Source organism: Panthera onca, chromosome D1 (genome assembly GCF_046562875.1).
Source record: "Panthera onca isolate mPanOnc1 chromosome D1, mPanOnc1 haplotype 2, whole genome shotgun sequence".
In the NCBI taxonomy this organism is placed as follows: Eukaryota; Metazoa; Chordata; class Mammalia; order Carnivora; family Felidae; genus Panthera; species Panthera onca.
In genome coordinates, this window is record NC_138348.1 from 108503590 (window position 1) to 108520047 (window position 16458).

Below are 16458 nucleotides of genomic sequence, written 5' to 3' on the forward strand. Positions count from 1 at the left end.
CATCTGACTCTTGATCCCAGCTTAGGTCTTGATCTCAGGGTTTTGAGTTCAAGCCCCATCTTGGACTCTATGCTGGGCATGAAGCCTACTTCAAAAAAATAAATAATAGTAATACTGTTCATACTTTATTTGTATCAGGACTTGGTGAGTTTTTGTTTACTGTTCCTTCCATCACAATATACTTCAATTTAACACATCATTTCTCTCTGAAAACAGAAACTGTAAATTAGCAATGTAACAAATATTATATACACAGTACCAGGGCCTCAGCTCAGTGAGGTATATAAATAGTAATGCATCTGCATTAAGCCTGAAATTCCCAATGTTATAATCAATCCTACGGTTTTGTACGTGGTTGTCCTCTGTACCAAATTTTGTTGTACAAACAACACATTGGTTGCTGATGAATACTAATCTATTGTTAACAGAGTGATACCCTTTGAAGAAAAAGATGGCAATAGTAATTGGGAGAGGGCATGACAGATTTCTGAAAGATTTCTGAATTGCTGGTAATTCTTGTTATGGTGATCTTACAGGTACGTTCACTTTGTGATAATTCATACTTGAGATTTCTGTGCACTTTTATGTATATACATTATACTTGAATCAAGTATATTTTAATTTTTAAAAATAAGCAGAAAACGGAAACAAAATAAAAACAAACCACACAAAAAGACCTCCAACATCTCCAATAAAGTCCAATTTCTCTGGAAGCATGCTATATTGCACTTAGGGTCTCTGCTGAAAACAGTAACAAAAAAACTCATCTTTAAACTCTAGAATCATTCAGCTTGATGAGATCCTCACACTATGTGTTAACTGTGGAAGAGCAAATTCACATCTTCTATTTTAACTTTTTCTGTGTGTGTGTATGTGTTTCAAAGTAGAAAGGGAGGCTCACTTGTTCTATACAAACTGTCATGTGTATTTGAGTATCTCTGCCTTTCTCATTCTCCTTTTCTTGCTTTCTCTTATTCTTAGACCATCTATAGCTGAATTTCCTGAAGTCTCATATGCATATAATACAAATTAAGCTGTATAAACCAGAGCAGAAAAACAATTCTACCTTACAAAACTGCAACATCCCCACCCAGACACTCCAGGCACAATGATCAACTCAAACTCCTCACGCTCACTCATTATTTCTTCTGCACCATCCAGACTTACTCTTCCCCCAGGCCAAAACCCCAGAAACACCTGGACTCAGTTCCTTTTAATATCTAGCCCCACCCACAGACACCAGGTTCCATTTCTGGGAAGCCTTTCTCTCCACTCTTCTGGGCTATGCCCCCACTGCTACAGACCTATCTGGTGCTCCCAAACCCTAGCATGAATGATCATAAAAACCACCTACCTCCTATTCTTCTCTCTTCCCCATTCCAATGAACCTTTCATCCAGTCATGTCCTCTCTCTGAGGGACAGCGCTGAGCGAGGCACCTTGCTTAGAAACATTCATTGGCCTTCCCTGCACTTTGAATGAAGCCCAAGCCTGGCTTTCAAGGTCTACACAGAATTCCTACAAATAACCATGAAATTAGCCCACTTTCCTGACCAATATGAGAGTTATTTTAACCACTAAAAGAGGACACATACTGTATATTATGAAAAGACAAACATAAAAACCAAAGGAAAAAAATCTAACTCAGCCTGATTTCTGAACAAAGAATGAACATGACTATCATTCAAGACCGAAGAGCCAAAGAAAAGTCAGAAGCAAATAAATAAATAAATCCATCCATAGCTGAAAATGTTTGGTTACAGGGAAACATGAATGTGGCCACCCGGAATGCAAATCTAAATCTAGTTCCTCATCCCCAAAGACTGAAAATAACTACAGGAAACACTACTGCTATATGTGAGCAATTTCCGAGACTCTATGCAAGCTTGATTCTTACTTCCTTAGGACAGCACGTTAAGGTCATTCTCCATGTAGAAGAAAACAGCGAGTACAGATAATAGAGCATGGCTATGATCTCTGATCAGTTTCACTTTTTTTTTTTTTTTTTGAGGAAATTACAGTATAAAAACACCAAAATAACAATATAAAGACTGATGTTCTCTGATCAAGTAGTATTTTATCTCACAAGATAAGGTTTGAAAACATCCTCTCAGAACAAGAAAAAATACCCTCCATGGTCACTATTTCAGTGATCACAGCCACTTTACAGGACATAATTATCGTGAATTATAAGGATCCACTATATCTCTAGGGAACATATTCTACTTGCAACACAAACATGGTTAACTTCGGATACGCATAAAACAATACAAGGACACTGTTTAAAAATTAAGTACATTAAATGTAGTGAAGCCTGGAGCAGGGATGGCAAATAGATTTTGTCTTGCACGTCAGTTCAAAAGAACAACGAGTTCTGAATAAGGTGTCCTCTGAAACTGGGATACCAGGGGAGAGACTGTCCTCGATTAGCAATGTTGGCCAGAGATGAGAGAAAGGAGTCAGAAGACCTGCACCACACATTTGCCATCCCTTGGCTACCGTACTTCAAAGAATCTCAAAGAATACATAATCACAAAATTACTTACTGCTTCAACAGAGTTGCATTCCCGCCTTGTTTCTAAATAACGTAGTGCTCGTTTTTCTTCTTCTTTCAATTTAGCGTCTGCCTGCCCAGAAGCAAAATAGCAATCATTTTTAAGAATATCAAGAGAACAGCTGAAATTATCACATATACTAAGTTCCGACTTACATATTTCATATAATTCTGTACACCATTTTGTTGTAAATACGAGGGTGCCTGTGTTCTATAAAATCTCTCTGTGGAGTCCAAGTATGCCTTCTCAAAATTATCCCTATAAATTTGAAGCTTATCCTCAGGATTAGAACAAAGGTTAACTGAAAAACAGAAAATAAAATTTTACTCTAATTATGTTTCAAATCAGTATTTTGAGTACAATAATTGAAATAACAAATAGTGAGGGGTCATTATGTGCAAGGGACTGTGACAACGCTCAAGAGAACATAAATATAATACAAGACCCTTCTCCATAACAGACTTAAAATGGTAACAGCATAAAGCACTAAAGTGACAAACAGTACAGATAACATGGGCTATTGTATTTCTGCATAGGAAAGGGCATGACTTCTAACTAGATGGTCAAGAAACCATCCACAGATGAGATGAGATTTGAGATGAGTCTTAAGGGAAAACGAGAATTTACATAGAAGCTAGTAAAATAAGCAAATAATCTGAAGTACAAAAATCCCAAGGCCAAGTCAAGGTATAATGACCAGGTAGAATGGGAAGTTAGGAGTGGCTGTGGAGGGGTACATGGGTGGCTGAGTCAGTTGAGCATCAGACTCTGGATTTTGGCTAAGGTCATGAACTCTGGGTTTGTGAGTTTGAACCCCATGTTGGGCTCTACACCGACAGCATGAAAACTGCTTGGAATTCTCTCTCTCCCTCTCTTTCTCTCTCTCTCTCAAAAAGAAAAAAAATACGAGTGGTTATGGAAAGTCTCGAACCTCAGGTTAAGTAACCTGAATTCAGCATGGTGTAACCACTAAATGGGTAAAATCAAATAAAAAGTACTTAAAAATTAATCTCATGAACAGTACATGGGTTAAATGATAGTAATAAGGTCACTATAAGACAACTGTTTCAAAAGTCCAGAAGCAGAGTTTACACAGTATAAACTGGTGGTAGCTGATAGAAGAGGAATAAATTTCAAGGACATGGCTAATGAAAGCCTAAACACTATGATATCTCAAGACATATGGGGTAATAGAGAAAGCCAATCAAAGATAACTGCAGGTTCATTAATACAAAAAATTCTTGGGGCGCCTGGGTGGCTCGGTCGGTTAAGCGTCCGACTTCGGCTCAGGTCATGATCTCACGGTCCGTGAGTTCGAGCCCCGCGTCGGGCTCTGTGCTGACGGCTCAGAGCCTGGAGCCTGTTTCGGATTCTGTGTCTCCCTCTCTCTCTGCCCCTCCCCTGTTCATGCTGTGTCTCTCTCTGTCTCAAAAATAAATAAACGTTAAAAAAAAAAAATTTTTTTTTAAAAATACAAAAAATTCTTACTGAGGAGTACTTTGTGCCCACGTCCTACATCCAGTAAAGATACAGTGTCAACAACACAGTTAACTGAACTAAATTATGATGACAGGGAGGCACGGGTCCTATGAATCAATGTGAGAGGGACCTAAGCTAGCCTGGGAATTAGGGAAGGCCTCCAAGAGGAAACAGAGGATGCAGATGAGCTAGAAGACAGAGGGAGGAGGAGGAGGAGTATTCTGAGAGAAAACACTGTATCTGACTTAAATAATAAATGAGAAGAGCACTGCCAGAAGCTGAAAAGTTCAGAGAGGAGTATGTACATGAAATAAACATACTGTCTGAAAATATAAGCACAAAACTAGTTACCACCTTTAGGAGCTAAAGAATCAAAATCTACATTTCTCTAATTCAGGTCACTGAAAGGATTTGCCAGCCAAGAAATGAGTGACATGTAGAAAACAAGTATTAACCACACAAATATGGGTTTTTCTATGTGGCCTTGAAGAGATTTCATGCCTTCTGTGTACTCTTAACAGCATCTGGCACTAAACATAGACGTGTCTCTATGCTAGTACACATAACTCTGGCAGTACTATTCTGTAACTGTCTCAGAATTTCCAGAAAAAATTATCATCAGGAAAGTTCAGAACATACCATAGGATTCTCTTACTCCAATGACCAGCTGAGAATCAAAAGCTTCTCCTAATCTTTCAGCATGTACCAGCTTCATTGCACTATCCTGGAGTCTGTTTTTTATATTTGAAAAGATTGACTCATTCCATGTATCAAGCATGAGCTAGGATAAAAAGAAGCATGAAATCATTGCAATTATTAATATACTAAGTACCATACAGACACACAAAAACTTTAGCTATAAATACTAAAAAAAGGAAACCACATTCTTAGGCCTATATTCACTTGAATGCTTCAGGGAACTAGTATATTTAAATCTGGTAAAAAACACATGGTAAATGTTAAAGAACACATTTCAAAATCTAACGTAAATGGATTTGAATTCCAGCTCTATTACTTATTCACTGGCTTTCCCATCTGTAAAATAGTAAAAGTAAGAATACAAATCTTAAGTGGTTGTTGTAAAAATTAAATACAGTAATACCTGGAAAAGGTTACCTCCCCTACAGTTACGAGGTTACATTTCAGAAATACTGGTCAGTGTTTGGAACGCTCATGTGCAGGTTTGTACGAACATGCAATAAATGCAAAAAGCGCTGAATGAAAACCTGCCTGATACTAGATCTTAAAAAACACACACAAATCCACCTGAAAGATGTTCCATTTAAATGATGGAAATATTACACACATATCCATATGTATTATCATTCCAAGTAACTGGGTCAGATACAGAAAATATATTAACAACAGTAGCATCAATAACGACAAAAATAACAGGTATGTAACATTCACTACGTACCTAGCACTGCTCTAAGTACTTTCCACACGTAACTCATTTAATCCTCAATACCGATATATAGGTGTTATTATCTCCTTTTTAGAAATGCAGACTCAGAGGCACTGAGAGGAAAGCTAACTCCCCACATGCATACAGCTCATTAATGGCAACACTGGGATTTGAATCCAACAACTATGGTCTCAGAATCTACGGTCTTAATCATTAAGTGATGCTGATTCCTGTAATCAGTAGGGGATGGCAAAAATTAAAAGAATAACGGAAAAACAAGAGAGGACAAGATTATGGAACTGAAAATTAAAAAGCACGTAGAAGTATTTTTCTTTTTTGGGGGGGAGGGAGATAATTTCTCATATTGCAGTTATTTCTACCACCCGAGAACCACTGGGTGTCTAAATTTACAGCATCCCTGTCGACATCAGCACAAATTTTAGAGCTTGGAAGGGGCAGGAATGCCGAGGCAACTATTTGAGGGCCTGAGTTTGCATTCAGCAAGTAGCAAGTCGTTTAAAGTCCAAGAGGCATTTTGTACTTTTCTTCCACTTTTCAAATCTATGTTTCTATTTGATTCTCAGAAGCAAGAATACATATGAGAAATGAGGGCAGGGAGCTTAAGTCATTAAGGATTGAAGAGCTGAAAAGAACACCTGAGATTCCACTTTCAGAGCTGAGTTCTTTCAATTAAATCACAAGGAGTTCTGGACACAGAACTTTTAACTAGAAACTATGCAAAATATGAAAATAAACAGTACATGAGTTCACAATAACTAGAATCAAGTAAAAAGAAAAACATAACAATAATAGCAGCTTAGTCACAATGAAACACCAAGATACGAGAAGGTAATCTAAGGAGAGATTTTTGAAAGAGGAAAAAAGTAAAGTAATCTATAGGAAGGTAAAAGTACAAAGAAAGAAGAAGGAAACAGAATACAGAAGATAAAACTAGGAAAAGGCAGTGATGTCTGAAGGCACAGATCCGCAACTCAACACCACGTGGGATAACGAAACAGAAGTGCAGCTCAACGCGGTTGGAAGAAAGACAGTATTATTCAGTAAAACCCAGCAAGAACTTAAAAGGAATTTATATGTGAAGTAGGAAAGCCCACTTAAAGTCTAAATTACTTCCTAAAGTTGTAAAATAACCCTCTTTCTGAAGACTAGTAAGGGGGACAAAAAGCAAAAATAAACTTACTTTTCGAACAATACTGTCTTCTACGGTTGATTTTTTATTGCTGCCCTGTTTACCCATTAAAGTAATCTCCAGTTGACAAAAAGGCTTCGGTAAAATATCACACTGTGTAAAGAATTTTCGCCATTCAACAATGTATGCTTTTAGCAAAGCTGTATCATCTTGATGGCTCAGTACTCGCTGGAAAAAAAAAAGAATTATATGAATTTGAAATAAATACAGGTAGGTGCTTGAAAGAATAACAGAACATAGCTATGCTATAGAACATTTTATTTACTGTACAAACTATAATATACTCAAGAAATTAAAACATGTATATATCCAAGAAAAAAACACGTTCACAAAGACTTACTATGGCAATCATTTTGATATATACATAAAATCATCATGTATACATGAAACTGATCAAATGTTATATGTCAACTATATTTCATTTAAAAAAAAATCCCAAACCCTCTATCCTTAAGCTATCACCTTTTTATCCTCCCCACTACCATTCCCATCCATCCCTTTCCTGGCCCTAGCAACCATTCATTTGCTTTTGGTGTCTATATATTTGCCTGTTCCAGACTTCCACATGAACGGAAACTTACAATACGTAGACATTTATGACTGACTTCTTTCATATAACAGTTCTGAGGTTCACCCAAGTCCTAGGACCTATCATTACTTTATTCCTTTTATGGCTGAATTCTATCCCATTTTATAGATATACCACATTTTATCTATCGGTCCACTGATGGACATCAGGGTTGTCTCCACCTATTGGCTATCATGAATAATGCTGCTATAAATATCCATATCCCCAAAAAAGTTCATAAAAAAACCTGTGTACACTCACCAAGAAAGAGAGGACTGAAATAAACAACATCAGAAATGAAACAGGAGACATTACAACTGATAACACAGAAGTACAAAGGAGTGGGGCTCCTGGCTGGCTCAGTCAGTAGAGCACGTGACTCTTGATCTCAGGGTTGTGAGTTTAAGCCCCACACTATAGCCTACTTAAAAAAAAATTACAAAGGACCATAAGAGACACTGTGAACAATTATATGCCAACATATTCAACAACAGAGAAGAAATGGATAAATTCCATAGGACCTAAAATCTATGAAGACAAAAGAAATAGAAAATCTGAACAGACCCAATCACTAGCAAGTAGACTGAATCATTAATGAAAAATCTCCAACAAACTGAAGTCTGGGACCAAATGGCAACAATGGTGAATTCTACTAAACACTGAATGAGAATATCAATCCTTTTCAAACTCTTCCAAAAACAGAAGAGGAATAAACACTTACAAACTCAGTTAATGAGGCTGGTATTACCCTGATACCAAAAACCGGTAAGGATGGCCCAAAAGAAGAAAATTATAGGCCAATATCCCTTAAGAACATGGGTGCAAAACTGCTCAGCAAAATATTAGAAAACCAAATTCAACAATACATTGAAAGGACCATACACCATGATCAAGCGGGATTTATTCCACGGATGCAATGTTGGTTAGTTCAGCACTCACAAATCGATCAATGGGAAACACCACATTAACAAAACGAAGTATAAATCTCATATAACTAGAGTGCCTGGGTTGTGAGGTTGGTTAAGCGTCCAACTCTTGATTTTGGCTCAGATCATGATCTCACAGTTCAGTTAGTGGAATCAAGCCCTGCATTGGGCTCTGCGCTCCAGGCTCTCTCCCTCTCTGCCCCGTCCTCGCTCACATTCACAAGTGTGCATTCTCTCTTTCTCTCTCTCTCAAAATAAACATTAGAGAGAGAGAAAGAGAGAGAGAGAGAGAGCGCGCACGGGGGAGGGACAGAGAGAGAGAGGGAGCCACAGATTCCGAAAGTGGCTCCAGGCTCCACACTGTCATCACAGACCCCACGTGGGGCTTGAGCCCACAAACCATGAGATCATGACCTGAGCCGAAGTTGGATGTTTAACTGACTGAGCCACCCAGCCGCCCCAATAAATAAACATTTTTAACAAATCATATGATCATCTCAAATAGATGCAGAAAAAGCATTCGACAAAATCTAATATCCATTTATGATAAAAACTTAAAGCAGGTATTGAGGGAATTTACCTCGGTATAATAAAGGCAATATATGGCAAACACATAACTAAAATCATACTCAGCAGTGAAAAGCTAAAAGCTTTTCCTCTAAGATCAAGAACGGGACAAGAATGCTAACTGTTGTCACTTTGATGTAACATATACTGGAAGTCTTAGAACACCCATACAAGCCAGACGACAAGAAAAAGAAATAAAAGGTATCCAAGTAAAAAGAAGTAAAACTGTCACTATTTGTAGGTAATATAATACATTAAAAAATCATGAAGACTCCACTAAAAAACTGTCAAAACCAGTTAAGTTTAGTTTTAGTAACACAAGATACAAAATCAATATACAAAAATATGTTGCGTTTCTATATAAACTATCAGAAAGAGAAATTAAAAAAAAAAAAAGAATACCATTTACAATTGCATCAAAAAGAATACCTGAAAATAAATTTAACCAAGGAGGTGAAAGAACTGTACACCCCAAATTGTAAGACATTGATGAAACAAACTGAAGACACAAATAAATGGGAAGACACCCAGTCCTCATGGAATAGAAAAATAATAGCATTAAAATGTTCATACTACCAAAAACAATATACAGAATAAATGCAATCCCAATCAAAAGTCCAGTGGTATTTTTCACAGAAAAAGAACAAACAATCTTACAATTTGTAGGGAACCACAAAAGACCCAGAATAGTCAAAGCAACCTTGAGAAAGAAGAACAAAGCTGGAGGCATCACCCCCTGACTTCAAACTATATGACAAAGCTCTACAGTAATCAAAATCGTGCGGTATTAGCACAAAAACAGACACGCAGATCAACGGAACAGAAAAGAGCGCCCAGAAATAAGCCCACACTTATGCGGTCAATTAATTTACAACAAAGGAGTCAAGAATCTACAATGGGGAAAGGACAGAAATACACACGAGGAAAGGACAACCAAGTACCAACAAATGGTGCTGAGAAAACTGGATAGCCACACACAAATGAAGGAAACTGCACCACTCTCTTGCACCACACACAAAAATGAGCTCAAAATGGATTCAAGACTCAAACGTAAGACCACAAACCAGAAAGCTCTGAGAAGAAAGCATGGGTGATAAGCTCCTTAACACGGCTCTTGGCGATGACTGTTCTGAATAGGACACCCAAAGCAACAAAAGCAAAAATAAACACGCAGGACTACGCCAAACTAAAAAGCTGCCGCACGGCAAAGGAAACCCTGAACGCAATGAAAAGACAACCTACCAATGGGAGAAAGTCACTGCACATCACCTATCTGACGAGGAGCTAGTATCCAAAACGCACAAAGAACTCCTACGACGCAACAGCAAATAGTAAACAATTAGAGTGAAAAATGGGCAGATCTTCCCATGCGTCCGATGACGACATAAGATGGCCAACAGGTCATTCAAAAGATGCTCATCGTCACGAAAATGTAAATCGGAACCGCAATGGGCCATCACCTCGCACCTGTCAGAACGGCCAGTATCAAGAAGACAAGAAATAACAAGAGCTGGCGAGGCTGTGGTGAAAAGGGAGCCCGTGTGCACTGTGGGTGGGAAGTGAACTGTGCAGCCACTATGGAAAACGCTATGGAGGTTGCTCGAAAAATTAAGAACAGAACTACCATATGATCCAGCAATTCCACTTCTGGGTGTTTACCCAAAGAAAATGAAAACACAAACTCGAGAAAATATATGCACTCCGATGAATACTACAGCATCATTTACAACAGCCAAGATATGGAAACAACAAAAGTATATCAAAGACAAAGAAAATGTTATATAGGGGCACCTGGGTGGCTCAGGCAGTTAAGCAGCCAACTCTTGATTTCAGTTCAGATCATGATCTCACGGCTCATGAGAATGAGCCTCACATCGGGCTCCACACTGACAGGGCAGAGCCCCCTTGAGATTCCCTCTCTGCCTCTTCCCTGCTTGAGCTCTCTCAAAATAAATAAATAAACATTTTAAACCAAGAAAAAGAAAATGTGGTATATATACACATTGGGCTGTTTCCCAGCCATTAAAAACAAAACAAAACAAAACGAAGTCTTGCCATTGGCAAGAACACAGACCTTGAAGGCAACAACAGTTAACAACTGTATTCGATACTAGAAAGTTGGTAAAAGGAGCTCTTAAAAGTTCTCATCACAAGAAAAAAAAATTCTGTAACTATGTGTGGTTATGGATGTTAACTAACTTACTGTAATCAATTCGCAAAATATACAAACATCAAATCATTACACTGTACACCTAAAGCTAATGTCAATTATACCTAAATTTAAAAAACCCAACTTACACAGTAATGTTCACAGAAGCATTATTCAAAACAGACAAAAAGTAGTAACAACCCAAGTGTCCACCAATGACGAACAGATGAAAAAAACTGGTGTATAGTCATACAGTGGAATATTATTCAGCCATAAAAAGAAATGCAACAAAGATAATTATTACAATGTAGTTAAATCTTGAAAACATTATCGTCAATCAAAGCTAGTCATAAAAGGCTTCATATTGCATGAGTCCATTTATACAAAACAAACAAAAGCACAGAAGGAGAAAGTAGATTAGGGGCGCCTGGGTGGCTCAGTCAGTTAAGCATCCGATTCTTGGTTTCGGCTCAGGTCATGATCTCACAGTTGTGAGATCGAGCCCCACAACAGGCTCAGTGCTGCCTGCTTGGGATTCTCTTTCCCCGTCTCTGTTCCTGCTCCGGTCATGCTCACATCTCTCTCTCTTTCTCAAAATAAGTAAGTCAACTTAAAAAAAAAAGTAGATTAGTGGTTGCTAGAGTTTGTGGAGAGTGGGTAATGAGGGGGCGGGTTAACTGATCAGGGGTACAGTTTTTTTTAGGGTGACGAGAATGTTCTAGAATTTGTGGATGATGGTTGCACAACTTTATGAATATATAAAATATGCTTTAAGAGGGTGAATTTTCTGGGATGTAAATTACATCACAATTTTTTTAAAAGGGTGGGGTCTATTTCTCCACCACTGGTTTGGGTTGATCCTGTGATAGGCTTTGACCAAGAGAATGCAGATGCGAAACCTTGAGACTTCCAAACTGACCTGAGGAGCTCTTGCAGATTTCAGTATCACCTCTGAGGCTGGTTTCCTCAAGAATGGGAAACCACCTGACAGAGAAAGGCCCAGATGGAAGCTAGCACCGAACACCAAGTTTGTGAGAGAGGCTCTCCTGGATCATCCAGTCCTTGCAGAGCCAACAGCCACCTGCTGGCATATGAACACACCAAGGCCTGGGGCCCCTGGCTGGCTCAGTAGGTAGAGTATGCAACTCTTGACCTCAGGGCTGTGAGTTCAAGCCCCACATGGGGCATGAAGCCCACTTTAAGAGAAAAAAGAAGCAGGGGGAGGGGAGCTAAACTTAGGCCAAATCAGGTGACCCTATCCCCAATTGCTAAATTATACACTTAAGAGCAAAAAAATACTTACATCAATATAACAAAATAACAAAAGAATTAAATACCCGAATAACTTTCCAAGCCTTGTACATTTATTTTTCACTTTCCATTTTGTCATTTTATATAATGCTATAAACATTTTAATGCAGATGGAAACAATCTCTCCTGTTTAAGAGATCTGGTCCTCCCTAACAAGATAAGTTCAGTCTAACTACTGACCAGTAAAATAACTCAAAAAGCTAAATTCTCTTAAAGGTTTAGAAGTCATACATCTGTGCCTAGCATTACTACTCCTACAATTTAAATGCTCAGAATCAGTGACACTAATCATCCTCCTCAGGGTTTTTCTGAGGTCTACATTCCAGATTTCACTGGATCATATTACAGTGAAACACTTAACTTAGTTTTCCAGTGTAAAGTGTATTTTTTTAACATTTATTAATACGTAAGGTGATTCTTTATGAGCCCATTTCCAGAAAATGAAGGATAAAGGTCTATAAATTTGAAATAAATATAATTTATATTCACCAAAAGTCATAAACAGATAAGGTGATATGCTTCCAAGGCAAGTAGAAACTATATTTCTAAATGAGTTCTAGAAAAGTATACTTTTCATTAAATTTTGATACCGAAACATTTATTTTTCTAAGCAAAGCAGAAAAATATTACTTATGTTCATTAAAAGATAATTTCCTATAAAACTATAGTTTTTAAAAAATCATTTATCAAAATGACAGAATTAATGATGTTATCAATAAAACATTTCATTTTGTAAGTAACACCCCATGTGACAGGATTCTTTTTTCATCATGGTAGTGGCTATTAGCAGAATTAAATATATAACAATCATACACGTAACTTCAGTATCTTATATAGAAAAAGACCATTTTTTAGGTTAGGCTAAAAATGTTAGGCTGCTATCAGTATTTAACAAAATTTCTAACAGACAACTTTGACTAATGTTGTATGAGACACTGACATAAAAATTCACCTAAAGAATAAAAAAATTCTAGCTCTGTAGTTTTCAAAACTTCATTTTAGAGAAAGGAAAACAATCTCAGGTCTTCAGGCCCTTCCTTCTTCAAAGTGTTAAGAGTATGGGGCACCTGGGTGGCTCAGTCAATTAAGCATCCGACTTCAGCTCAGGTCATGATCTCACAGTTAGTGAGTTCAAGCCCTGTGTCGGGCTCTGTGCTGACAACTAGGAACCTGGAGTCTACTTTGGATTCTGTGTCTCCCCCTCTCTCTGTTCCTCCCCCGTTCACACTGTCTGTCTGTCTGTCTGTCTGTCTCTCTCTCTCCCTCTCAAAAACAAATATTAAAAAGAATATTTTTTAATAAAACTGAAGCAGGCTCCAGGCTCCAAGCTGTCAGCACAGAGCCTGACACAGGGCTCAGACAATGAACTTTAAGACCATGACCTGGGCCAAAGTCAGATGCTTAACCAACTGAGCCACCCGGGCGCCCCAACCTAAAGAGCTTTGAATGACCTTTTTTTCATTTCAATATTATGAAACATTTCTACATATTATAAACAAGAGTGAATTTCAGCTCAGCAGCAGCAATGTAAAGGACAATGCAAGGATTTTACAGTTGAAGAAATATCTAGAATTGAAGAAAATTACTATCAGCTTGAGAAGAGATACAGGCTGCGAGAAAAAAAACTGATTCATGTGTACTGACACTTGACAAAAAAACAGTGGGGGTGGGGACTTCTAAAGAACATATAAAAAACTTAACTCTTTATATCTTTTTTTTTGACAGAGAGCGAGCATGTGCACATGCAAGCGGGAGAGGGGCAGAGGGAGAAAGAGGGAGAAAGAGAGAGAAAGAGAGAGAGAGAGAGAGAGAGAGAGAGAGAGAAACTTTAAGCAGGCTCCATGCTCAGCACAGAACCCGACCTAAGAGTTGGACAATTAACTGACTGAGCCACCCAGGAGCCTCTTTACAGCATCTTTTAATGGAGGATGATATACTCTCTTAACAGAAAAGGCGCTAAGGGGCGAAAAAACAACCAAATCCAAATCATCTCATTAAAAATTTTAATCAAAATGGGGCACCTGGCTGGCTCAGTTGGTAGAACATGCGGCTCTTGATCTTGGGGCTATGAGTTCGAGCCCCACGTTGGGGGTAGAGACTGCTTAAATAAATAAACTTAAAAAAAATAATTAACAGATGTCCAAAGTCAATGCGATATTTTAAAATTACTTCTGGAAGCCCTACATTCAAAATCAGAAAACAGGAAACTCTCTGAGTAAAGTCTTAAAATAAACTTAATACAAAGATGCAGCACTTACTGCCTGTGCTTGCTTGATAAACTCAAGAATATCTTCTTTTAAAGCCTGATGAATTTTTGCTGGACCTTTATCATCCCAGAGACAGACTGCATGCACATCCCTGTAAAAATAAAAGTAAACGAACATGAATACCAGAACAAGAACAAAGACAAAACTCACGTCAAGTTCTGCATGAATAGTTTCCATGGATCAAGCTACACCAAGATGAGGGTGGCTGAATCCATCCCTAAGAACCAAGAATTTTTTGTAAGCTGTTGTCACACATACACTTGTTTCTTTTTTTATTTTACTTTCTCTGTTTTCCTCCTTAATCTCTATTTACTGGATTTTTTTTTTAAGTAGGCTTCACGCCGAGCACAGGGCTTAAACTCTTGAACTCATGACCCTGAGAACAAGACCTGACCTGAGGTCAAGAGTAGGACATTCAACTGACTGAGCCACATAGGCATCCCCTCACTGGATATTTTGAATTACAAAAGCAAGCTCCCTTCTTCCAATCCCACATCCCAAGGTTCACTACTATTAATTTCTTTCTCATGTAACGACAAGTGTAAATTCTAATTCTTTACCAGAATATATGCAAACTATTCTTTAAAAAAAATTAGTCATTTAAATACTAGCAAATCTCTTAGCTTCCCCCATATAGCCGCTATATTTACACACTAATTACCGCTGTATCCCTGTTATTTAAAAAAACAAAACAAAAGCTCTCATAAGTTGGTATACTAAAACTCTGAATTTATAAAGCTGATATTATAGAAATATATTTAATGTTAATACAATATTGTCAATAAGTTAATTTCTTAATTGCCAAGCTGTAGAGTAGGGAAACTTATAACAAAAGGACAGAATCTTATATCGAGGATTCTTTTATCAAAAAATGTTCCCCAGTGATTCATTTAGTACCTAATGGAGCCCCTCTTATAAAAAATGTCAGAGAAATCAAAGTAAGACATCTCCAGAATTGTAATATTGTAACAATGACCAAATAGTTTGCTTTATATACAGAATCTTAGGAACATCAATATAACAATGTTCTGTCTGCATATTCATTTGAACTTACTTTGTCACCTGTTAAATTTAGCTTTTACCTTAATAGTGGTATCTAGCTCACTGCCCAGGATGCAGCAAACATACAAATCTTTGTTAAATAACAACAAAATAGGCAAATCTGATTGCTTACTATGTGCCAGTTACTTTTCTAGGCTGTTTTTACTCATTTAAATCTTCACAGCAACTCTGAAAGAAATACTCTTTTTATCACCATTTCACAGGTGGAGAAACTGTGGCAAAGAAAGGTCACGTAACATTCCCAAAATTACACAGCTAGTATATAGTGGAAACAGGCAGCTGGGCTCCAGAACACACACTAAACCATTCCCCAAATTCACTCTTGCACCTCTCCAAACCAACCATTCAGCCAACAGCAGCCAAAGTGATCTCCATAAAACAAATCACATCATATGAGCTGTACCCTTAAAATCCTCCAATGGTTTCCTACTACTGTTTGAATAAACTATAAAATGATTAACTGATCCCTCTACAATCTCACCTCATGACTAAAATCAACCGGCTAAAATCAACTGATACAAAAATAGGTTGATTCTGGGGCACCCGGGTGGCTTAGTCAGTCAAGCGTCCACTCTTGGTTTCAGCTCAGGTCAAGATCTCACAGATCGTGATATAGACCCCCATATAGGGCTCTGCTCTGACAGCTTGGGGCCTGCTTGGGATTCTCTCTCTCCCTACCTCTCTGCCCCCTGCCCCTCCCCGAGCTCGCATGCGCACACCTGCGCTTTCTCTCTAAATAAATAAATAAGCTTAAAAAAAAAAAAAGGTTGATTCTAATTCAGTATGTGTGCAACTACTGTGCATATAAACCCAAGATAGTTCAGGAACCCACGAGAGGGGGAGAGTAGAAGTGACAGGCAGAGGGGTAGTAAGGAAAAGGGAAGGCTCCCAGGAAGAGTTGGTTTCCTGAGCTTAATCTCCAAGAACAAGTAGGAGTTTGCCAGGCAAAGGTACAAGGGG

At 38.0% G+C, this 16458-nt stretch overlaps 1 protein-coding gene across 2 annotated transcripts in view; it reads right to left on the reverse strand.

The window, feature by feature from the left end:
* Positions 1-16458, reverse strand: part of CUL5 (cullin 5) — a 96522-nt gene that overhangs the window by 43936 nt on the left and 36128 nt on the right. For both annotated transcript variants that reach the window (XM_078432703.2, XM_078432704.2), the window contains exons 3-7: positions 14428-14527; positions 6640-6816; positions 4673-4814; positions 2710-2855; positions 2546-2626 (exon numbers count right to left, since the gene is read on the reverse strand). In XM_078432703.2, the coding sequence (XP_078288829.1) occupies positions 2546-2626; positions 2710-2855; positions 4673-4814; positions 6640-6816; positions 14428-14527 (646 nt within the window). The remainder of the gene's footprint in view (positions 1-2545; positions 2627-2709; positions 2856-4672; positions 4815-6639; positions 6817-14427; positions 14528-16458) is intronic.